At 46.9% G+C, this 24313-nt stretch overlaps 1 protein-coding gene and 1 long non-coding RNA gene across 2 annotated transcripts; one reads left to right on the top strand and one right to left on the bottom strand.

Moving 5' to 3' along the window:
* The first annotated feature begins 287 nt into the window (after positions 1-287).
* Positions 288-4089, top strand: LOC120582818 (uncharacterized). The gene is made up of 3 exons (XR_005647652.1): positions 288-371; positions 3028-3083; positions 3194-4089. It is a non-coding gene; the product is annotated as an uncharacterized LOC120582818 (long non-coding RNA).
* Positions 4090-13830: 9741 nt separating this feature from the next.
* Positions 13831-16692, bottom strand: LOC120582817 (fibroblast growth factor-binding protein 1-like). Its single transcript, XM_039838149.1, has 2 exons — positions 16560-16692; positions 13831-14991 (listed from the first exon to the last, which is right to left on the bottom strand). The coding sequence occupies exon 2, from the start codon at positions 14969-14971 to the stop codon at positions 14195-14197; it is 777 nt and encodes a 258-aa protein (XP_039694083.1). The 5' UTR covers positions 14972-14991; positions 16560-16692; the 3' UTR covers positions 13831-14194.
* Positions 16693-24313: the final 7621 nt, after the last annotated feature.

Genomic DNA, 24313 nt, shown 5'->3' with positions numbered 1-24313 from the left:
CGGACATTATCCATTAGTATGGTAACTCACTCATTCAGCATTGCTTTCTCTGTTCATTTATATAGCTGAAAATAATAACAATATTTAATAGTTGCATCACCATTGCTAGAAAGTATTTCTAAATACCTATCATTTCATTTTTATTTAGAATATTCATTTCATTTATATAGTTATGGCAACATAAGCTGATTTTCTACAGAGCATCTGTCGGGGAGAAAAGTCAGTACAAGCCCCAATAGGAGCCTCTGTCCACTTCCCCCAGCCCCCTGGACTCCTAGCATTGGTGTGTAGAAGCAGAGAGTCACAAATCCTCGAGGCCGACAAGTTCACTGGACACCCCATGGGACCTTGGAAACGCTGGCCTGGCCCAGGTAAGAGAGCAGGTAAATGTGTCTCTGCTCTAAATGACAGGGCGGAGCCAACAGGAAGAGGGGAGAGTGTCTGATAAGAAGAGGCCAGGCAGGAAGTGAATGACCTGCTTTGTGCTCCCAGAGCCTTCGGAGAGAAAGTTAGGAATAGACTGGCCGAAGCTCTGTGAAGAGTGTCAGGAAGACGCCAGGCTGAGACAGAAGACGCTGATGGTTACTTTCACCGCCTGCTCCCTCTTTTAAAGAGGGTGATTTCTAAGGGGAGAGAAGGTTGATCATCTATCTTCCTGGAACTGCGATGTGTGCCAGACTGTGAACTCTGAGAGGCTAAGAGAGACAGCTAAACTCCTTTGCAAAAAGAAAAGGAAGAGCATCAGTAATACGGGGGGCGGGGGGTGAGAGTCATGAAAAAAAGAACGAGGCCAGTTGGCTATGGTCCAACGTGAGGTGGAGGGAAGAGACTGTCCTTGAATGGGGACCGGTAACACATTCTTCTGTGTGGTGTGGGACGTCGTGACTCTCGGTGACATCTTCGGTAAAACGTAGACCCTCATTAATGGGATGTTTCAGATTTACTTTTTCAGGGATGCAGCTAAGTATGGAGTCTTACTTTGAGGTGGACACAGGGGTGAGCACAGAGACTGCCCTGTGACACGCTCCTTTCTACTCCTCTGGCCAGAGCAGCTCCAGTGGCCATATCCAAGATCCATGAATTCTATTTGTCTCCTAAGAGGAGAGTTATTCACACCTATCTCAGCTTCCAGGACTGGAAGCACCTCCAAGTCAGTTGGTTCTTAAACGTCTCGATGCCGCTAGTCCCTGCACCGTGTTTGGCACAGATAGGGTACTCAACTAGAGTATATCGCGTAAAAGTGTCTCTGTAGATTTGCCTTATTTTTCCCTCGCCACCATCCTAAGTCCAGATTGTACCTGGGCTGTTCCAGCATCTTCTCCGTGGCTCCTAACTTTTCAAGTTTTCCCATTGCAAATGCACCCTGCATTCGATCACCTTCATCCCTGATCTCCAGCACCGCTTTGACTGGAGCTTGCACCGATGTCTGTTCGTCCCTTCTTGGAAGTCTTAAAGGGGTCCCCGTTGCCTAGAATCACGTCTACGTTCTTCATCTTGAGGTTCAAAGCCACAATAATTTCTAAAAAGATGACAAGGACTCAAGTGTGTAGAAAGCTCTCGCAGACCGTTTGCAGTGATGCAGTTTGCTAGCCAGGGTTGTAGTCATGACCGCCCCCTCCCGCCACCCAATACACAATCAGAGGGCACTTTCCCGCCCCCCCTGAGCTTCAGTGCAGGCACTGGATTTGCACTGGCCAAAGACGTACAAATGAATGTGTCCCTGGATGGAAGCTTACGATGGTTTGTCATCCTCCTCTTTCTGCAGGACTGACGTGGCAACGACACTCTATCGACACATCTCCTGAGGCGAGAACCCCACAGAGGAAACCCCCTTGGCTGACTCAGACAGGCATGTGGTAGCAACTGCTGTTCTCATTATGAAACAGAGGAGGGAAGGAGGGCGGGAGCCTAAATCACTTGCCCGGGTCATTTGGCTGTTCAAGGGTGGAACCAGGATCCCTCTGGTTCCAGAGAAAGACCTTGTCACCAGTGCAGCCCCATTGCTTCCTCCAAGAAGACACCTAGGCAGAGTGAAAAGCACGAAAGCTTTATTATCAGATGCGGTTCAAACGCCAGCTTTGCTGTATACCAGGGACTCTCAGTTTCTCCATCTAGAAAATGGTAACGACAACAAACAGCAACAATGAACAACAGTGTGTCTCGTAAGTGAAAACGGCCACCCGTTTTTAACTGTTTCTCTGGCAAGTACTTCTCTCTCCAATCACCCTAGACATACCTGGAGGTCGCTGACCGGCCTCATGCCTCTCGTGTCCTTCCCTGAGCTTGGCCTGGCCTTGTTCTGTCTCTCTCTTATTGAGTGAGTGACTTGGGGCACATCCTTTTACATCACTGTGCCCAATTCCTCCCCTAGGCACTGGCAGAGTCACCGGAGGAGCTCCGGGTGCTCTCCCACTCACAAACACTAGGCGAGTGTCACAAGTGGACCGAGTCTGCAAATAGGAAGCGACCCAAGGGTCCTGTGAGAAGAGATCGGCTTTCCTCAGCACCTCTGTGCTCCAAACATGGTATGCAGCGCCCAGCTGTTTCTCCAGCTGTCAGAAGGACCCTAGGACGTGGCGTGTTTACAGAGGAAGAACACAGACTTTGGAGGGATTCGGGAGCTTATTTGGCAAAGCTGGCTGAGAATGATTTCCAATTAATCGTCAAATATTTATGTGTGAGGGACGGTGCTAGGGATCCAGAAATAAGGCACATCTGTTCCCTGGCTTCGGAGAGCTCACAGCCCAGCTGACGAGGGAGATATCCGACAATCGTTCTGTGAACCCTCTCCTGGCATCTCATTCTCGTACCATTATATTCCATGTATGAGAAGCACCATCATCCTGGCGGTTACCTGTAATCCCGCACCTTTCATGGATGGTCACCAGGTGAGTCTACGCACATTATCTCATCGACGCCTTCATTGGGAAGAAGAGGTATTATTATTGTTCACTGATGTGCCCGGCATAGTGCGTGACACACTATGGTGGCAATTAAGTTTTAATCGCATGAATTTTCATTTTATAGATGAGGCACCCAGGGGCTTGCCCGTACCAGTGGGAGATGTGAAGCTGGGACCCAAGGTAAGAGTGCGTTTTGCTTTTCCATGTTACTTCTCAAAAGACACCAGCATTTTGCGTTTCCCATGTACCCTCACCCCCTCGCCAAAATAAGCACATTTCTTGTTTTTCAGTGCCTTCTCAGCCACCCACCATGCAGGTGACTTCCCCGGTTGATCTAGCCAACCGCAGGCCCAAGATATTCCTATCATGTGTAGAGGGATGAGCAATGGGGACCACGGTCCTTGGAGACCCTCATCAGGGGGAATGAGAACCCCGTCCTCGGCTCCCTATGCCTGTGGCCAAACTTTTAGTTTCTCTGGTAAAGAACTTCGACTGAAAACCTGAGGAAACACCTTGAGAAAGAGCCCGGCATTCCTGCTCTACCCGCAGGATAAAGCGTGAGACAGCACTACCGCAGTAGCCTCTTACAAGCCAAATTAAATGAGCTAATAAAAATCAGTGCTGTGAATACATCCGATTCATCGAAACACAGAGATGGTTGGCTTCCAACCTCCCTGATTCTAACCTAGCAACTCTCACCATAGACGCCTTCGTCCAGCCTGATGCGGTTGGGAATTTTGTTTTTGGCGCGCATCTCCATGTAAATCTTGAAGATTTCCTCACTGCAGACCATTATCTTGCTTGAGATGTCTGGAGCTCTGTTGGATAAGTTCATGTTTTCAACCTTAGTCTTCTCATGCAAGTCGTAATGAAAAACATCTTTTCTTCTGCTCTGACCTTATAGAACGGATTATCCACCCAGCCGCCCACTCATTCATTCACTCAGCAAGCGCTGACTGAGTATGACCATGTGCCAGGCAAGGTGCTTGGCACAGCAGATACAAAGCTCCTAGCCTGGTAGGAGGGTATTGGGAGATGGGCCAGTGACCAGGCAATTGGAGTACAGAGGATGCTTGGCCCTGTCCCTTCCTGGTCCCTCCAGGTCTGGGCTCCATCAGGGATCTTCTCTGTTGTGAAGTATCATCAGCTTCTCCCTCTCTTTTGCTTCTCCTTCTCTACCAGCTCTTCCCCCAAAGCCTCTTCCATGTCATAAAACTCCACTTACCTGGTGGTCTTTTGAGGTATCATTCTACCTGTCTCTCGTCTCATGTCAATGTGTAAGCAGAGTCGTCTACAGAGACTGTCTACTTCAGTGTCCATTTTATCTTCCTTTTGTTTCCCAACCCTCAGCAGGCCATCCACCAACTTCAGTCACACCTGCTCTTTTTAAAGTCACCTATGACCTCCTAAGTTCCAACCAGCAAATACTGTTGTCCTTTCCTTCCTTCCCTCCTTCCCTCCTTCCCTCCTTCCTCCTCCCTCCTTCCCTCCTCTTCCTTCCTTCCCTCCTTCCTTCCTTCCTTCGGCTTCCTTCCTTCCTTCCTTCCTTCCTTCCTTCCTTCCTTCCTTCCTTCCTTCCCTTCCTTCCTTCCTTCCTTCCTTCAGCCTTCCTTCCTTCTTTCCTTCCTTCCTTCCTTTTTTAAAAAAAATCAAAGCCGAATGTGGTTTCATAGTGTAGCGATTAGCACGTCTGCTTTATACGCAGAAGGTCCTGGGTTCGCGCCCCAGTGGAGCCATGGTCCATGGTCCACAGCCGTGCCACCCTGAACAAGCCCGATGTCTGATCTCGGAAGCTAAGCAGAGTCGGGCCTGGTTAGTACTTGGATGAGAGACCACCTAGGAAGACCAGGTGCTGCAGGCACAAATAATAATAAATAAGAAAAAACAAACAAACAAACATCAAACTCACCTCCTTTCCTTTTGATCTGTGCCCCTTTTCTGCTTCTCACCATCTCTCACCTTGGCCCTTCTTTTCTCTGGTCCAGCTGGTCTTCCTGGCTCATGCCTCGCTGCCTGCAGCTCTGTCCACTAGACTACTGCCAGACAGGTCTTTATGAACACCTATATCTGACCATGTCGCCTCCCTACCTAAAACCCTCCAGGGGCACCCGTCACCAATGGGATAGAATATCAATTCCTTAACCTGGAAGTGCTGGGAGGTCTTAGTCTCCCTTTCCAGACCCACCTGCCCCCTTTCTCCACCCTCCTCTGACCGAGAACACTGGGCTCATGCACTGGCTCCGCTGCTCCTTTGCACTCGGGCTGCTGGTGGGGTTGGGCCATTGGGAGGCACCGGAAGCGTGTCCGAGGGGAGGAGGAGGAAAGAGGCTGGAATGTTTACTCCCCTGCCTCCCTCTGGGCCTGGACACAGCTTCTTCTACCTGCTCCAGCTCCAGTGGTGCTGGGGCATCGTCTCTAGTGTTGACGTCACGGCCATCGTTTCTTTTTGGCTTTGGGTGATGGTCTCCTCCTTTGCTCCTTCTGGCCTATGCGAGATGGTAGCTCCTTGGCTCAGTCTCTAGCCCCGGTGTCTCAACGCTGCTTAACGGCTTCCCTTGACCTTGCCTACACCCTCTTAACAGCCCTTTCACTAAACTCTGTTCAATCACCCTGCATCTCCCACCGGGTTCCTGCCAGCATTCAAGTGCTGACAGATGAGGCTTTCTGCAGCCCGGCCACTGCTCCACCCTCCCCACGCCAACCTCGGGCATTGCATCTCAGCATCTCTCGCTGCCCAGGGTTCTCTGTAGGAACTGCGCTTCCCTCCCCGCCCCTCCTTTCCCATGCTTACCCTCCGTCTGCATCCTCTGAGGCATCACCTCACCTACAAGGTCTCTGTGTGTCCCAAGCTAAGTTTAGGATTCTGCGGACGTTCATTGCATTTATTGTATTCTTATCAAACTCTTTATTGATCTTGGCGCTTAGGAGCATAGAATTTGATGACACATGGCTTGGGTTCAAACCCTGGTCCTGCCTCATTTTTCCCCTCTGAGAAGCAGAAGTCCCTGTTTTACAGGACGAGTTACGTGAAGCATGAGTTACGTGAAGTAGTGTGTGCCGAATGCCTAAAACGGCGCTGGACGTGCAGCAACATTAGGTAGCTGTGACCTTTTAGTCTCTCGACAACGAACTCCATGAAGAAAAGAACCTTTTCTTATTCAACTTCTATTCCCTGAAAGCAGTTTAATAACTGCTGGAGTAGACGCTCCATGAAAAGGTCTTGAAAGAAAGAAGGAGTAAACGATGGAAGGAAGAAGGGAGAAGGAGGGAATAAGGAAAGAGAGACAGAGGGAAGGAGTCCTGCTCGGAAGGGGGTGGGAAGGGGTGGGGGATGGGGAAGGAGCAGGGGCCATGGCCCCGGCGCAGGGTGGGGGAGGGGCCATCCAGGCGGGAAATGCACAGTGCAGAGGGCAAAGGCAGGAGGCTCGGGAGGGCCCAGGGCGCACTCCGGAAAGGGCGGGTGGTCGGGTTCTGCTGGGCAATGGCGTCTGGCAGGAACTAGAGATGATGGAAAGAGGGGAGACTGGCGAGGCAGGCAGAGCCCAGAGAAGCTCCTGTACTCAATGACAAACTGGGGTTGTATTCTGAAGGCCATGGGGGCCAGCGAAGGGCGTGAAGCAGGAGAATGGCCTGACCAGGTGTGCTGCCGACCACCCCTTCTCATCCTCAGAGCAGCGTGTGCCCGAACAATGACACCTGTCCAGTACCAGCCTTTCCTAGTTGGCATCGTTTGCCACCAGCTGTTACCTTCAACATTTGTCACACCCAGGGTGACCACTGGGAGAATAAGCTTTGGAGAAAGACAGACCTAGGTTCTAGGTTATTTGACCTCTCGAAGCCTCATGTTCCTCACCTGAAGATGGACACAGGGGAACCCATGTTCCCGCAGGGGCAGGGCGGGGGGCTGGAGGATGTGTCAGGCTCTTGGTGCTCCAGCAGAGTCCCCTGCTTCTCCTGGTGTTATTATCACCCCCTGCTGTGTGCTCTATGCCCAGGCCACCACACCTTTCACCCCAAGAAATGCTCCTGGTGAATCAAAACAAGCCCAGTCATTGGGGAGAACCTCCACATCCAGGCTCTGGAGTGTGAAAGACCCTGGGCTGTTTTTCACCAGAAACTGTCAAGATTGCTTAAGTTTCTTTTTATCTTTCAAAATGAAGAAATCTGTGCGTACGCTCTGGGAACAGGGAGCCACACAGCTCCCCAGACAGTGGCAGAGGGATGATTTACTTCCTAGTTGGGTTCATCGGCAGCACGTGGAGCTGGCAGAGACGCACACACAGCCCCAAGGTGCCCCTTATCTCGCCTTCGTTTTAGGCCTCTTTAAAAGTCGATATCGCCTTGAGAATCGAGAAGCCATCCTTGCCATTTTTATAAACGGTTCTGAAAGAATCGAGTGTGTGGATGTCACACTGGCTCTTCTAGGCTAAAAGCCAGAAGGACACGAAATTATCCAGACACGAAGTCACCCTGAGACCGGAGGGCGACATATCGTGGGGCACCTGCCAGCTTCGGGCCGTGGGCTGCCTCGCTGTGCCGTGCTGGCCCTTCTGGCTTCTCCGACATCGTCGTAACTGGTTCTCCATCTTTAATCACCTCTTTCGGACTCTCTGCGTTAGCTCTGTGTGTTTAATTCCCATCCCCACCCCTACCGCCTGAACCGGACACTGGACTGGTACACTTGGGCTTGACAAAAGTGAGGGGACGTGGCTACATTCTTATACTGTTCATGGGAACGAAAATGGTTGCCAAAAAATTTTTTTTGGCAGGCAGTTTGGCAATATTTTGCAGGATCTTTTTTAAAAAAGTGTGTTCTTGCCTTATCTTTTAGAGATACAAGTGGAACTATTTATGAATGAAATGATGTGTGTCTGGGATTTGCTTCAAAGCGGTCCAGGGAAGAGGATAATTGTGACCTTTTATAGATGAAACAAGATTGGCCACGAGCTGATTGTTTAAACTGGGTGAAGGATACTTAGGCATTCACTGTACTTGTCTCTTATGAATGTTTGAATTAAAAAAAAATAAAATGTTTTTTTCACAAGTAAAATGTTGGACCTTTCAGTCCACTTTCTGGGAATTTATCCTAAAGAAAAAAATTTCTAATGTTAAAAAAAAAAGATTTCTCTGTAAGGATGGTTTCTAACAACATTGTTTATAATAACGAGCAATCAGCAACACTCTAATTTGCCAATAGTGGATGGTCCTACCGTAATTTATAATAATTCATCCTCTGCATCCTATTTAGGCTTAAAAAGATGTCGCGAACGAGCATATCATAAAAAGTATTCATGATTTCTTTGTACATGACGATTTAAGTGAAAAAACAAGTTATATAAGCATGTGATATTATAATCCAATTCAAATATTTTTATTTGCATCTAGAGGAGGATGCGAGGGCTGTACACGCAGGTGGAAAGTGTTCTCTCTCAGTAGATGCAGTTGTGTTCTTTTCTTGTATTTGTATTTTCCAGTTAGTTTGTTGCTGGTCTTGCTATTTTATATATTTTGAATTACTGAAATTCAAATACTTTTGAATACATTACTTTTGAATTATCAAAAATGAATGGCACGTTCTTTCTTCCTTATCCCTCTCTTCCTTCATTTAATGCCCCTTTTTAAATTGACACTCCTCTTGTCGAATGTGTGTGTGCATTGAGTTATGGAGGGAGGAGGGGTCACGCTTTAGCTTCTTTCTAGCAAATGCCAGTTATCTGTTAACCAGTGCCAGGCAGGACTTATGAGAAAATGAGCACAGGTTTNCTTCCACACTTGGTTGATGCCATGTTTATGCGGGATCAGGGCTGCAGAGGTGAGGGGATGCTGATGGCAGAGAGAGGTGCTGCCTGTTACTGGCCCCTTCACGTGCTCCAGCTGTCCTGGCCTTGTCCCCTCAGACATGTTCTCTGTCTATGGGACACTAGTCCTCCCTCCTGGAACCAGCCTCTGTTTGCCTTCACACTCCATTCCCGACACCTGCCCTTCAGCACAGCAATGTCTCCGTATCGAGTGATGCTCCCTTATCAACATCTGCCACCCACATGCTGACCCACTTTTGACCATGTGGTTAAAACATAAAGATAAATAACCAAGCACCAAACTGTGGGTCAGAAACGCCATAAGGAGCTTCGTAAACACCATCACGTTCAGTCCTCCCAACTCCCTGCAAAAATGATAACATCCCCTCATTCCGCAGACAAGGGACTGAACGAACTTGCCCAGGGCCCCCCAGACAATGGGGGCCGGTGGTTTCAAACCCAGGTCTCTGTTCTTTCTGCTACGTGGTCACGTCCGTATTTATGCCTGGGGTGTGAGCTCTGCAGGCGGGCTGCCTGGGGAGCCTGCCTCTTGTTAACTCCGACTCTAGCAAATGCCAAACCTCCCCGCACCCCTGTTTTCTTATCTGTAGGACAGTCTTGGCAAGAGGACGGTCATGAACATGAAATGAGACCATTCCGGGAAAGCACTCTGAACAGTGCCCAGTGGAGTGGATCCCGACCTTGGCTGCACATTACAATCACCTGCGAAACGTAAGAAATCCCCAAGCTGGCCACCTGTGTGGTTCTGATGTTACTGGTCTGGGAGCAGCCTGGGCACTGGGTTCCTAGAGTCCCCCAGCTGATTCTAGCCCGCAGCCAGGGCTGGGAATCAGTGTCCTTAGCACACAGGAAGCATCCCATAAGTGGCCATTTTGTCGCATCTGGCCCTCACACCGGCTCCTCCTCTGGAGCTGACCCCTTGCCTCGCCTGGTTCCCAGAGTCCGAGGCCGCAGCCTCGAGCATCCCCGACGACAGTGGTGTCTATTCTGGGCAGCTCGTCTGGGTTCGCAGAGGCTTGCTTTTGACAACCTCAGCCCTGGAGCCCTCACTGTAGATGCGAGGAAGAGGAGGAGGAGGAGCCACGGGAAGTAAACTGGAAGGCGAGTTAAGGAAACCTTGAAGGTTGCCCTAAAGAACCAGCTTTGTCCTCAGTTTCCTCCTAGTGTGTGGAATGTGCTTCTGTTCGGGCTGTAAGTGTGGGATGGGTTCAGGGTTACCAGGCGGAGGGTGGTCTTCAGGAGGTGGCTGGGAACAGCCAGACTCCATCTGCCACTCAGACCCTTGGCACTGTATGTCTAGAGCCTCATGTACCCTTTCTAGAAACTCATCTTCTTATTCCTCTCTCAACTGCTTAGCTCATCCATTCATTCATTCACTTATAACAAAATCTTGATGAGAATCCACTGTGTAAGGACTATGCTTCAGACTTTAATTAAATCATGTCTAATTTTTATTGGATGGACACTCTTAGGCACATTTTAAGAAGGGAAACCTGAGGCTTTGACAGAAAATTAACTTGTCTCAGGTAACACAAGTAGAAACTCAAGCCGAGTTTTCTTTTACTCTGAAGCTCCTAACCTTTACCATAATTTCTCTCCTCTTTTATTTACTCCATCGATATTTATCGAGGATCGATTACGTGCTAGACTGTGCCCTAAGGGCCGAGGCTATCATGATAGACACAATGGAGACCGTTTTTGCTGTATTATTAACCACATACCAACTATCTGATGAAAACTCTCCCTCATAACCCACCTCAAACTCACCAGTTCCCAAAACAGCCTTTCTGTAGATATTCCTCCCCACACTACATCCGGATCCCTCACTTCTCAGGGCTTCTCGAGGTTTTCTTTCATATTGTCGATGAACTATTTTCGAGTGAGAGATTTCAAGGTGAGCATTATGGTGACATGAAGGTCAACACCCCGGAGGATGGCGGGCCTCATGTTTGAGTCGGATGCTTCAGCCCTAGAAACTTATGCCTCCTTTGCTTGTTCTGCCAAAAACAATTTAGGAGGGAGGCTGGGGAAGGAGACGGATGGGAAGGAGGCCAGGTGAGATGTGTTGGACTCCAGGGATTCAAGCCAGCACTGGCGTGGGTGGGAGTTACAACACAGAGCCCGGCCGTGGGAGGGAAGGGGCCCTCTTTCTGCTGAGATGTAGTTGTATAAGGAACACGAGACATTCCCACTCCTGAGTGGCTCTCACGGATGCAGACTTGCCATCCTACAGGACCTCTTACCTACCTGAAAGCTTCTTGTCTCTTGCTATCGAGGGAGGATTGTATCTCAAGAACACACACACACACACACACACACACACACACTGGCGCTTCCATTTTGATAAAATATGGAGAGATAAAATATGGAGCGCCAAACTGGAGAATGACTAATGTATAGTCAGTTTTGTCTTTACATATATTTTTACTTTGTTCTTAAAACATCCTCTTAGGTTGTGACTCTGACAGAAGACTGAGCAGGAATGGCAGGTTTAGCGTCTGGAACTTTTAAAGAAGGTCCCGTTCACTTATGGTTTGCTTCATGTCCAAAAACCACACATGCCACTTTCTTCTCATCGAGTGGAGAAAATTATGAGCTTCAGAGGCAGAAAGAGCTTGCAGACCTCCAGGCCTGGGTTTCTCAGTTACAGGCTGTGCCTGTTGTGTCTTCGTGACCCTGGCAAGTGGATCAGCTTCTCAGAGCCTCAGTTTTCTTATCTAGAAAATGAGGACAATGACATCTATCAGTCAGGAGTAAATAGGAGAGAGGGGCAAAGCCACTGGTGCATAATAGGTGATCAATAATGCTCTTGTCCCTCTTTGCTTATTGTATTAGAGAGAGAGAGAGAGAAACCTCACACTTTGAGTTTACGTAAGAGATTTTTGAGTTTCCACAACCGGTCTGGTGCTCTGGACTTTGTGTCGGACACCTACTATATAAGCACTAGGTGGAGCTCTAGGTGTTCTAGATTTAATGACCAATGTGTGTCTTATGACAACTCTTAAACATGCTTTCATTTCCCCCATTGTCAGGATGAGCCCATTGGAATTCAGAAGAGTTAAATAATTGAGCCGGAGACCTTGGCTGAGAAGTGACAGACAAACCCCTGGTCCCGTTCCAGCTGACTCTGCCATGTAGGACACAAGTCTCCTCCAGTGTTCTGCCAGCGGCCAGAGGCTGTGAGTGACCTAGAAGAACCATCAGCTCCATGGAAGAGATCCTGAGAAGACTTCCCATTGGGTCAGGTCTGGTCAGTTCTCCAACATTAACACCATCCAGACCAGAGCAGGTTTATTATTTAATGGACCCTGGAAATGTTTTCCTATTTCCAGGACTATGTAGAGTGGAGATGTCTGAGTCGGGGAGGGGAGCAGAGGGCTGACAATCTCTGCAGACTTTAAAGGAAAATGTCGTTCCCTTGGTGTGGCCAGGGGGACCGCGGGAGGGTCTGGGATGTTGGTTCTGTTTTCCTGAGGTTGGGGCAGGGTTCACAGATCAGGTCCTGGGCCCCGTCCTGCAATGACACTGTGATCGCTGATACTTCTGGACATGCCAAGTACGCACCATGAAAAGAGGGATTTTTCCCCCCTTTTTTGTTTGCCATTATTTCCATCCCCTAAATCCATGCCTGGCACATAGTAGGAGTTCAAAGCTTATTAATTAATTTCAGGGCAGGTGCATCGAATGTTCCCGCTGTTTAGAACATCCTTACCCCAGAGAGTCACCTGGCTTGGTTCCTCACTTCATTTAGGTCTAGACTCAAAAGTCACCTCCATAGAGAGGCCACCGGAACCATCTCATCTAAGACCGAGAATCCTCCATCACTTCTACCCGCTTCTCGTCCTTTACTTTCTCTCGTTTACACTTGTGTATTTGTGAGTTTATCGTCACTTTCCCTGCCGGCAGTCCCACGGAGGCAAAGCATCCATCTCTTGTGGATTGCTGTACCCCCAGCTCCTAGAACAGAGTCTGGCCGGGTCTGTGCTCAATAAATGATGTGCTGAATGTATGAGTGAATGAATGAATACATGTGTGTACTCCATGGGGAAAGGCGAGCACAGTATCTGGACATAACAAGTGAGAGGTAGTGTGCTGATGATGTTAGTGGTGATATTCGAAGGTACTCTGAGGTCGTCATGTTCTAAACTGGCCACTGACAATGCTCAGTGTAGGCGCTGGTAGAATGGCAATTGCAAAATTCTGTTCTTCCACCCCACTGCCCTTTCCTCCCTGCTGCCAGCTCTAAAGAGACTCTAAGAACAGTGCTTTTACCAACTTTAGCACCTCATGGTTTGTTCCTTGTGGAATTGTGCCAAGGCATCTTTATTCATTAAAACACTTTCAGGTCTTTCGTACTAACATGTAAATGACTAACAGCGGTGTCCCCCTGCGTCTCACCACATTCCAGCCACACGGTCTCTCCCATCTTCTCTGATTTTCTCATATCTTTGCTTTTATACATGCTGTTATCTGCCCGATGTTCCTTCATTCTTCCCCATTTCCTACCTAAAGGTACTCTCTCCATATTCCAGCTTCAAGGTCACTTCCTTCCTGAAATTCATCCTCAGATCTTCCAGCAGTTTCTGCCTCCTCTCCCTGATTTTTCATGCTGCCCTCCTCCCATCCTTTCCATTGGAGTCTTTATCACAGGGCACTATGCTCACTCAAGCCCCTCTCGTCCAGGCCAGAAATGAGCTCCTCAAGGTCAGGGCTCCTGCATACGGTGGCTGATAAATGCCAGCTCTGACTTGAGTCAATGGTAGGTGTTCATTTCACCTGTGGACTTGGCTTACAGACGTCCTAAGTTCAAATCCTGCCTCCCCTCCTGCTATCTGTGAGACGCTAACAGGTGTCTGAATGACACCAACAGGTGTCTGAATGACACCATGCCCCACGCGTCTCACTTGAAATCACCTCGGTAATCTCCAAACGCCACGGACCAATGGATGAAGGTATGAAGATAGGAGTCTGGAGTGGGTCACCTTATGGGATGACTTGGGATGGGTGGGGCACAAGAAGCCATTCTTTAGATTTTTTTTTTTTTGCACTGACATATGGGACTTGTTTATGATTTCATTGGAACTAGACCTAGAGAAACCAAACAATGGTTGAATATATTTATGAAAATTGCACAGAGCTTTATTATTCTTGTTAATTCGGCAGAAAGTGATTCGCACTGAAATCACCCCTCTGGCTCATTCAGCCCAAAGACTGGTTGTTACTGCTCAGATACACACAGTTTTGCGGGCCGTGGAGACACTGAGGCAAACGACCTCTGAACATCACACCTAGGGGAATGAATATAAAGGAAATTCCAAAACACAAAAGCAAAAATTACAAAATCTGTTTAAATACTCTGTCACGTGCCCGTAGCACAAACGTCCATCTTACAGGGAACTTGGAGGGTTTTCTAGCACAATGAAGGGCTTTGACATGACCCCGTCTAATGGACTCTGTTCCCTTTTCACCTCATTAGCATGAAATGCCCTGAACCAGGGTGATGAAGAATTTGCAGAGAGCGCTCCAGGATTCCCCACAGAACTCCAGTGCTACTTTACTCTGGTTTACCATGTCTGGGTCCTCCACACACTTGGGATCATTGGTGGCCACGGTTTTGGCCTCTGCTGGGCCAGAGAGGGCGTTGTCTTTGACCGTGACCTTCTCTTCGGGGGCAAACTTTTTGACTTTGTTAGGCTCCGTGATGGAGGCCTCATTGGCCGTGCTCTGCTCTGTGGGAGAGGGCTCCATTGACTCCTGGTTGGGTTTCTTCCTAATCAGAGTGGAGTTCACCAGCTTGAGATTAGATTCCGGAAACTTCTTTCTGCACACCCTGGTCATCAGGATGCTCTTGGAGTCCCCACAGATGACCTTCTGAGAGCGCAGGTTCCGGCCAATTTGTTTCCAATAGACGCTCTTTTGGGTCGACTCCAGGCATGAGGTCGGATTGCCCGTAAAGAAGCAGGAAAACTTCTCATCCTGTCGGGTGCACTCGACCTTCAGGACCACGCCCTCCTCCTTCTCCGTCACCACCCATCTGCAGCTGGCCTGGTCTTGGGTGACAAACTTGCCTTTGGTCAGGTGCTTGGGCGGCTGGCTTTTTTCCTCAATGTGGGCCTTGCCCAGAGCATGCATTTTATCTGTGGTGGCTTTGCTGACATGTCTATTCTTTACTTCCTTTTTGCCCCCCACCAAGAGCGCCTGAGCAGCCAGGAGGAGGAAGGACAGCAGGGTGAGGCTATGGATTCTCATGTCTTCAAATTGGTTGGAACCTGTTTGACAAAAAAGGCAGGTGAGTCAACACCGGGCAGCGGTTCAGCAGCGCAGGGCTGCGGGCTGATCCTCCCTCCGCCCTGGCACATGCCCGCCTGCTCAGGGGCGGGGTCGGGAACCCTTCTGCTTCCTGAATTACTCACGAGCAGCCTGTCTTCACATTTCTGTCTGACTCGAGTCTTCAATGTCAAAAACTCTCTACTCTTTATTCATCCCTTCGCCACCCTCTGACTTCCTCATTCACTCGCTTATTTACTCCTGCATTTGCTCACTCACTCACTCATTCATTTGCTCATTCGACGAGCATCTGTGGAGCACCTGCTACAGGCCATGCACTAGACTAAATGTTGAATTTATCAAGGTAAATAAGTCCTATATCTTGAAAATTAGAGGCAACTCTTTGGGGATTCTAAATAGTATTGCCCAGAAATCTGTCCCAATTGTGTCCCCAACTTGATCTTGAACAAGTCATTATCCCCGCTCTGGGTCTCACTTCCTTTATCTGAAAATCAAGGTGTTGAAAAAGACAATCGCTCACTCTCCTCCGGCTCCAGCGTGCTGGATTTCTATAGCACAGTTCTACACGGACTCAGAGAACCACACTACAAGAAAAGTGGTGTGTGACTCAAGGTGAAACATGCGTGGGATGTGCACACTGTAAGATGGATGGGTTTGTGAGAAGGGTCATTTGGGATGCACTAAGAGCCTAAGGAAAGGCGTGAACATCCAATCTGACTGGGCAAAGTGGACTGGGTGAATAGGGGCTAATTCCCACCAGAGCATTTAGAGCGTCATGGCACAGTGCTGGGCATATAGAATGCCCTCAATCAGTGTTTTTAAAAATAAATCATTGAATAAATACGATGACCTTAAATGCTACACTAAACTGCCCATATTTCATCGTGTGGACAACAAAAGCACACTTGATCAATATTTGATTCTCATCTTACTAATCCACGCAAGAGCCCTGCCTGGTGGGTAATAATAAATCTCTCCCAGGTAACAGATGTGACAGTTATGGTTCAGACCCGTAAATAAATTGCTCAAGATCCCACAATGGGCAAGTGACTTAGCTGGGCTAGGCAGCCAGAACTTCTCTCTCTGGTCCTTGATGCCACACCCTATGGGTCACTTCTTGCCTTCACCTTACTCTGCCTTTCAAAAATATTGGCAAGAAATAAAAAAGCATTATGAACGATTGAGGATTTGGTTTAGCTTAATTCGTGATAAAGGAATTCATATTATCAGCGCTCCATTTTAAAAGAAAATATTGAATTTCGTCTAAAAAGAGGCAGGCCTAAGAAACGGCCCTGATCTCATTTCCACGCTGGGCGTTTGACTTTTTATTAAGACCGAGGACGGGGAAGACAGTCACAGGCATGTGGGCTTCTGAATGAAGATGAGACAGGAGGCGGGGTATACCAGATGGAGACCCACTCATTCCTCACGGCATTGGGACTCAGCCTCCAAGTGTCCCTGATAGGATCCAGGCCCCAGGAACCTGAGGTCCTTAGGGGAGCTGGAAGTGGGCCAGACAAGGACACCGTCAGGAGAGCCGGGCTCTTACCTTGTCCTGAATATGCAGGTCCAGCACGATCTCAGATGCCAGAGCTCGCTCGCAGGCTTTCCGCTGTCTCGTCTGCAGTGCAAAGCAGGAAATGCCCTTTTTATAGGAGCCCATGCCAATAGGGTTTTTACAATGCACATACCAGTCTGTGTGGCTCTGTTCCCACTCCTCCCAGCCCCGCCCTTTCGGAGGGAGCCAGTTCCTGCAGGGAAAGTGTTTGGTATGATCCTGTGGGTGGGGGGAAGCATTAGACTTGCTTCCTTCAAGCTTTTCCCTCCCCCTCCAGCCCACCCCACAGCCAGTTTGGGAGGGCAGCTCAGCCTTGCAAAGACTCTCCTTAATGGGTTGCGGACCCCAGCAGGAACATCTGTGGGGGAAGTAAAAAACAAAAACAAAAATAATCATAGCTGCCAAAGACTGTGCTAGGTCCATTTTACCTAAAGCTCTCTCTTCATGCTCCATGATACAGTAAGCTGGGATCCAGCCCATTCTGCAGATGGAAAATTGGATCATGGAGATATTGAGTTTGTCCGAGGTCACAGGGCTAGGAAGGTGAGGAGCCCAGAGTTTAAGCCCAGGACTCCCCAGATCCACTGTCTGATCTTTTCCTGTCTGCCACTCTCAGTAAGCCTTTGGCGAATGAGAGAATGAGCTGAGGAAGCCAGCTCAGTTTTCGAGTCCTTGTTTTCACTGAGGCACATGAAGTTACTGTGTGGGCAGAGGAACCCATGGGCTCCGAAAGGCTGGTAGAGAAGAAGCTCCTGATCTGGGGATTTCTGCTGAAAATCTTCACCTTCCGGTCACATGTGGGACCCTCACTCTGTCACCTAACCACTCTGAACCTCTATTTGTCCATCTGCAGATTGCTGACAATAACAGTCCCTCATTTAGGGTTTTATACTAAATTATTCATGCGGCTGAGCTATTAACAGAGTGAAACAGAACGGATTTGGTTCATAATGTGAACTTAAGTTGTCTTCTTTAAAAACAGTCATTTTGTGTGTGTGCGTGTGTGTGTATATTCATATTAAGCATATAAAAGGAGACTCATTTCCACAAAGAAGATGTGAACCTCACTATGTTTTATCACCTCACTTTTCATATCTGGGCACGAGAAATTGTTATTTTCTTCCTAACTCGGCCATAAAGAAAACAATAATACCAGAATGGTAATAAATGGCAACTGACTCTCACCTTTGGGAAAGTCAGGAAGCAGTGGGGACGGTGGCAATCTGGGTAGACTCTGCCACGCAAGAGTCAACATTCAACTCTGTCCGACTGAGACTATGTTGACACAGGGGTCAGTATTTTCAGACTTCATGATTCTTTTGTATATACATTAAAAAAAAAAAAGGGGAAGTGGAGAGTTCTGGAACTCTTAAGAGATGCCCCAGTATCCAGATGTGTATATATGGAATTGGGCTGGCATCTAATTTAAATTTTCTAGAAATTCTGTCCCAGCCCACAGGAAAGACACTAAAAGTCATAGCTGTGGTTGGATTCCATTCAAGATCCATCTGTTTCAAGGTGACAGAGCTATGGACGTTGACTGGTTCACTCAAAGGTTCAAAGGATCTCTCATGAATTCCATCGGAGATGGCCATTTCCCCAAACTCTAGGCATCATATAAAACTGGCTCATAAAGAGATATATCCCCATCGTCCTGACCCCTGCCTTAGGGAACCATAACCTCCATGAACAGGCACTCACAGTGTGGTATTTCAGGAAATTATTTGGACATAGGCAAGATAAAGCAGTTCTGTTCCATGGGGAGATATAGATCAAGATCGTCTCTAAAAAAATGAGAAATTCATCTTGATCCTCAGGACACAGCCAGATTTTTTTCTCTGGAGGAAGAACGTAGGTCTGAACACAAAGCATATTTAAAGGAAACATGTAGGCTCCAGGATCTTTTCTGTGAAGTGTTTCTCTAAGCTTCGGCAGGAAACATGGATCCCATGAGATCTCATCCCAACTTCTTTCCTGATCTTTCTAGTCCAAGCAGTGGGGCATACATAGTATTAGGTCAGGCTATTTACACCTTTCACTGTTGGCTCAGCGTGTCATTCCAAACTCATTTCCACACACACACACACACACACACACACACACACACACACACACATCTCTGATCTGGGCTTACCACATCAGTGGGCATTTCCTGAATACTTGGTGCACCTGCCCACTTCCTGCCTTTGCTCCTGCTGTTCCCCTTACTTGGAAAGCTCTTCTAGTCCTGCTTTGCCAAGCACATGCTGGCTCATCCTTCGGCACCCAGGTCAAATGTCATCTTCTCTCTATGCCTCTAGCCCTTTCATGGATGTTCACGGAGAGCGATAGACTGTCATCCCCACCAAGTGCTTACATTGTCCCAGCGTATGCTGAGGTGGTTTCCCCCCGCTATTTCACATCTCGCTATACTGAGAAAATGCTTGACTTTGGTTCCAGGGCCCTGGAGAACTGGAGCGGGTTTGGGGCCCCTGCACGACGGTTCGCAGCAGGCTTCTACCAACCCCCTGCCCCAGGGTCAAGGGCGTCACTGACTCCCAGAACTGACTGAATACAGACTCACCCCTTTTATCACAAGAATCCCTAGAGGAGAGTCCAGCCTGGATCCTCGTGGTACAGATGTGGCGCTGAGCTTGGGTGACCGAAGCACCTGCCTGACACACAATTAGAGCAGAATTAAATGAAGGCCGCTTCTAATATTTTTATTAAAAACAAGGTAAGGTACCTGTTTTTGTTAAATTACAAACTGCTCTTTCCCCCTCTTACCTTCTCATTCTTTTGTTTATATTTAGATACTAAACAACATTAGAATTGAAATATTGGACCCATTATTACTAACCTCTGACGTTATAACACACCACATTTAAAATAGTGGCACCAATGTCAGTATAGTATTACTGAAGTCCACACTTTGTTTAGACCTCCTTGCTTTTGACCTTGTGTTCTTTTTAAAATCATTAACAGACTTGACTTTTAAGAGTAGTTTTCGGTTCCTGTAAAAATTGAGTGGAAAGTACAGAGAACTCCCATACGTGCCCTGTTGCTCACTGTCACCACCCTCCACCAGAGTGGTACAGTTCTCACAGTCGGTGAGCCTTCCTTGATGCCTTATAAATACACAAAGTCCATCGTTTTTCTAATAGCTCACTCTTGGTGTTGTACCATCTGTGGTCTTCACAAGTGTCTAGTGACATATACCCCTCACTAAGGTCTCATACAGAGTATGTTCATTTTCCCAAAGATCTTCTGCTCTCCACCTTTCAGCCCTCCCTCTTCCCTGATCCCTGGTAATCACTCATCTTTTTCTTGTCTCCATAGTTTTGCCTTTTCTGGAAGGTCATATGGTTGGACTCATACGGTATGTAGTCATTGAAGATTGGCTTCTTTCACACAGTATATGATTTTAAGGTTCTTTCATGTCTTTTTGTGCTTTGATAGCTCATTTCTTTTTAGCACTGGATAATGGTTCACTGTCTCGATGAAACATCACTTCCTTATCCATGCACCTCCTAAAGGACATCTCGGTTGTTTCAAGCTTTGGTCATTATGAATAAAGCTGCTACAAACATTCCTGTGCAGCTTTTGGTGTGGACATGAGTTTTCAATTCCTAATGGTCTCTTCTGCCCAGGACTCCATCCAGGATACCACATGACATTTAATAGTCATAACACCTTAGCCTCTTCTTGGCTGTGACAGTTTTTCAGATGTTCCCTGCTTTCGATGACCTTGAGAGTTTTCAGTGGTACTGACTAGGTGTTTGGGGAATGTCTGCCATTTGGAATATGTCTAGTATTTTTCTCATGATTAGATTGGGGTTATGTCATTGTTTTCTTTATCAAAGATTTAAATGACAGAGAGCAAATTTCCTTTTTGGGGTTTCAAAGAAAGTCTGAACACATCTGGTAACCACTCACACATTAGGGCTGGTAGGTGAATGCATGTTGCATATGCAATCTGGTCACTGGAAGGTGACTTCAAGTTCAAAAGCTGATTTTACTCTCATATGTGTTACTACCATATGATTCGTTGACCTAGAGGGCTGGCATCTGTGGGTGTATTCACCAGAGATGGTCTCAGTGGATATAATTTTGTTCTAAACTGAGTCCTAACTACACTCTACAAGGTCAAATTTGGTCAATATACAGACAAAATACAGAGTCGCTGCATCAAAACAATATTAATTTATTGGGTCAAGATATGTGCATCAAAAATTTATTCCTTGTCAGAAAATGAGGAAATTGTCTAAGTGATCATCAGCTAAAATCTATTTAGATGGCCAAAGCATTCATCTTTAACCTACTGAACAGAATTGGCATTCCAAATTTAAAGGGCTCATTAGTCATGAAACTTCAGAATTCCTGTTTAGTACATCAAAAGGTTAATATTACAGCACTCAGCATGAATGCAAATTATAATCTACTGAAGTTCATTTATTTGAAAGGAATGCCCTGTGTCGAACCCCATAATATGGATCTCATTTTCTTCGATGCCATGTGCAACATGGTTCTGATTCTGAATCCACCTAAAAAATAACTCACAGTTTTATATTAAATTAAACCAAAGAATTTGCTACTCGTGGCAGTTAGCAATGGTGGGATATCAGCAATTTTGTATGGATTGACCTAATAATAATAGTTAAGGTTATTTTTCTCAAGTAATAGAGCTGTTTTAAAGCCTCATATATTCTTTAAAAATTTAAAAGTGTTTTATAACAAACTCCACACGAAGTAAGTTCATTCGTCATCTCTGAGTTTTTCACTTTTTTTTTTTTCCGAAGAAATCATCATAAAAGAGGTTAAACGTGCTTTAAACATACCTGCTCCTTTTGGATAAAACCCCCAAAGCTCACAGATGACTGTGCACCTCTACACACACATGCGCGTGCACGCGCGCACACACGCACACACACACACAGGCCCTTACAGACACACGCTCATGCGGGTACATCACGCAGGGGTATGCACACATATACGTGCCCACCACTTCCATATTTAGGGCAGAAGAAGGCCCTAAAGTCTCCCTTTAGAATTTTCAGTCTCTAACCCATGTTTGTTGCAAAGAACGCCCGTTGCCGCCCAGAAAACTGAAAAAGGAAGACAAGCTGCCCTTTCTCTGTGTTAGTGTCACAAGTCACCAAGCACGTGAGCATATGAATTGCTTCTTTTGTCACATAAAGAGATGAAGAAGATGTGTTGATGAAAGGCACCAGAAGTTGCCTATAAGGGACCCTGGGGATAACAGCTCCCAGGCTCAGAGAGGAGAGAGACTCCATGCGATGTGCTGTTTGGGGAAAGACAGGAGAATAAGACACAGCTTGGCTCTAGGAAGAACGAGGCCGGCCACTCACAAGACCTCATTCATCCTGCCCATCATCCTGTTATCATCCATTCATTCTTTCATTCATCCAAAGAGCACTCGAGAAACAACTAGCATGTCCCAAGGGCTAGTGGAGGAGAGACGAGGGTATTGGTCACGAGAAAGTAGGAGCAATTGCTGTGTTGGAGGAAAGGCTGGGGCACGCGAGGCAGGGATATGTGACCTAGCCAGAGGCGGAGAGGATTTCTCAAGAGGCTGCAACTGGTTAAGAGACAACTTAACAGCTGGAGAAAAAAAAGAGCAGTATGTTTTCAGTCATTACTCAGTAACGACTGAGCAAAGAATGATATTAGTCACCGTCGGAAATGAGGAGGTGCAAGTGCTTTGTTTCCTGCCCTCCAGACAGCCAGTTTGACTCTGGCTCGCTATCTGATGTTTGCCGTAGTGGTGACATTCGTCACTTCCCAGCCTCAATCTTCTGATGATTTTCATCTGCTTCCAGAATAAAGTCCACATTTCTGAGTGACAGATGAGGACTTTCTCCTCTTGATCTCAGCCAACCTCAAAGTCGACACTCAACACCCCTACACACATATCCTTGGGCTCCAACTATATCTTACTTTCCATTTTTCCCCCGCATGTCAGGTTGTGGCAGAACGCTTTGCCTCTGACAAACTGTCCCCTTTGCTTAAGACTCCATTCCACTTTTATCTGTGTGACAAATTCTCTATCTACCGGACTCCCTGTGCCCATGGCAATATTCATTGTTCCTGCACTGGGTTCTCACACATTTGTACGGACTTCACCATTATCACAGCTGATTTGTCACTTTGTCGTGGCTCATTCGTGTATTCACTACCACCATCGTCCTGGGTACTGACATCTATACCCCAGAGCTCAAGTATGAAGCTTATTAGAAAGTACTTAGCAAATATTTATTGTATTGAATTAGTTTTTGTATTTATCAAGATTATTCTGATTGGAATAGGAGAAAGAAAGCTGAAAACAAAGGAAACGAAATTGGGAATTTATTGGAAGTTTATTATAACTTACGTGTAAGCAATAATATAAATGAAGACGCTCTAAAATGTAGCTGGAGCTGCCATCCCAGAAGAACTGCTTATGCCTCAAACCTTTGGAAGGTTAACAACAAAGTAAAGTAAACTTTAGACTGGGTCTATGCAACATCGTGTTTTAAAAAAAGCTGTTTTCAAAGATATCAAGAAAGCAGATATTAAGGCTACTGGACTGAAAATTCAAAACGATCTTTAGAATTATTAACATCACTATGTTATCTGCACCAATAGAAATGCCTTTCTTCTGTTGATGCAATTGTTCCCCTACCTTTTCTCATAAATGCCCATTGCCTTTGTCTCCTAATCAAAACATTATCTGGGCTTCTGCCCAAATAGCTATTCTTACTGCTTTCAAATAAATGCTTGTTTACCTCTCACTTCGAAAGGCCTTTTTTTTTTTTTAGACTAACTCGTGTAAGCCAAAGATTGTGTAGGATCACTGTCTCACAATGAACCTGTGGGATTTTACTTTGTACAGGTGACTGAGTGACTAGAGGAGAGGCTGATGCCATTGAAAGAAGAACTTATAACTTACGTTTCCCAAGAGAAGGGGGCATGTCACTTCATACAGAGCCACAGAGGAAGCATCTGGTTTGGTCAGGAGGCAGAATCACAAGGCAGAGGTGAGCCTAGGCCAGAGCCCTTATTGGAGTTCCCGAGGGAGAGGCGAGGGGAGGCAGAGTAAACGGTCTTGGACTGACCAGTTTGAATAATTGCAGTGGGCTTTGGAGCATAGAGGTGCCCTAGCTGTCTGGTCTCTGCCTTGGGTAGATTTAGGGTACAAGGCATATTGGCTTGACGTGTGAGAGTTGGATAAAGGAGGGGCTTAATATGCATGTGAGAGGTATGGTCCCAATGAAGTTATTTACTATTATCGACGATTAACTAATTAGCCCTGAGAGAGGCAGTCTCACTTGGGTTTGTGAGGCTCCCCAAGAAGTCAAAACATCATAAAATACAGAATATTAAAAACGTGATCATTTCAATTTGCCCTCTGATGTTTGGATGTCACGTGATGAATAGTTGGTGTGATGATCACAGAAACTTTTAGGGAGCAGGGCGTGAGTTACCCCAAACAGGAAAGAAAACATTTTCTTCTGAAAGTAACACGGAGGAACATAAGTAGAAGTGTGCGGAGTCCTTGTAGGCCAGCCTGTAAACAGCTTTTTAAAAGTTTTTTATATATATATTTTTAGGCGAGGCAACCCTTGGTTGACCTCAGAGATTGCAAGGACCTTGTCAGCTTTCAATCCTTTATTTTTTATGCCTACACAACTGGTCTTCCTAGGTGGTCTCCCATCCAAGTATACTAACCAGGACAACCCTGCTTAGCTTCCGAGATCAGACCAGAT

Source organism: Pteropus medius, unplaced genomic scaffold (assembly GCF_902729225.1).
Source record: "Pteropus medius unplaced genomic scaffold, Ma_sr-lr_union100, whole genome shotgun sequence".
In the NCBI taxonomy this organism is placed as follows: domain Eukaryota; kingdom Metazoa; phylum Chordata; class Mammalia; order Chiroptera; family Pteropodidae; genus Pteropus; species Pteropus medius.
Note: the sequence above shows the minus strand (reverse complement) of the source record. Positions and strands in the feature narration are given on the sequence as shown.

Bases quoted from the DNA above. Each gene is read 5' to 3' on its own strand.
- LOC120582817 (XM_039838149.1), bottom strand. From the start codon at position 14,971: ATGAGAATCCATAGCCTCACCCTGCTGTCCTTCCTCCTCCTGGCTGCT.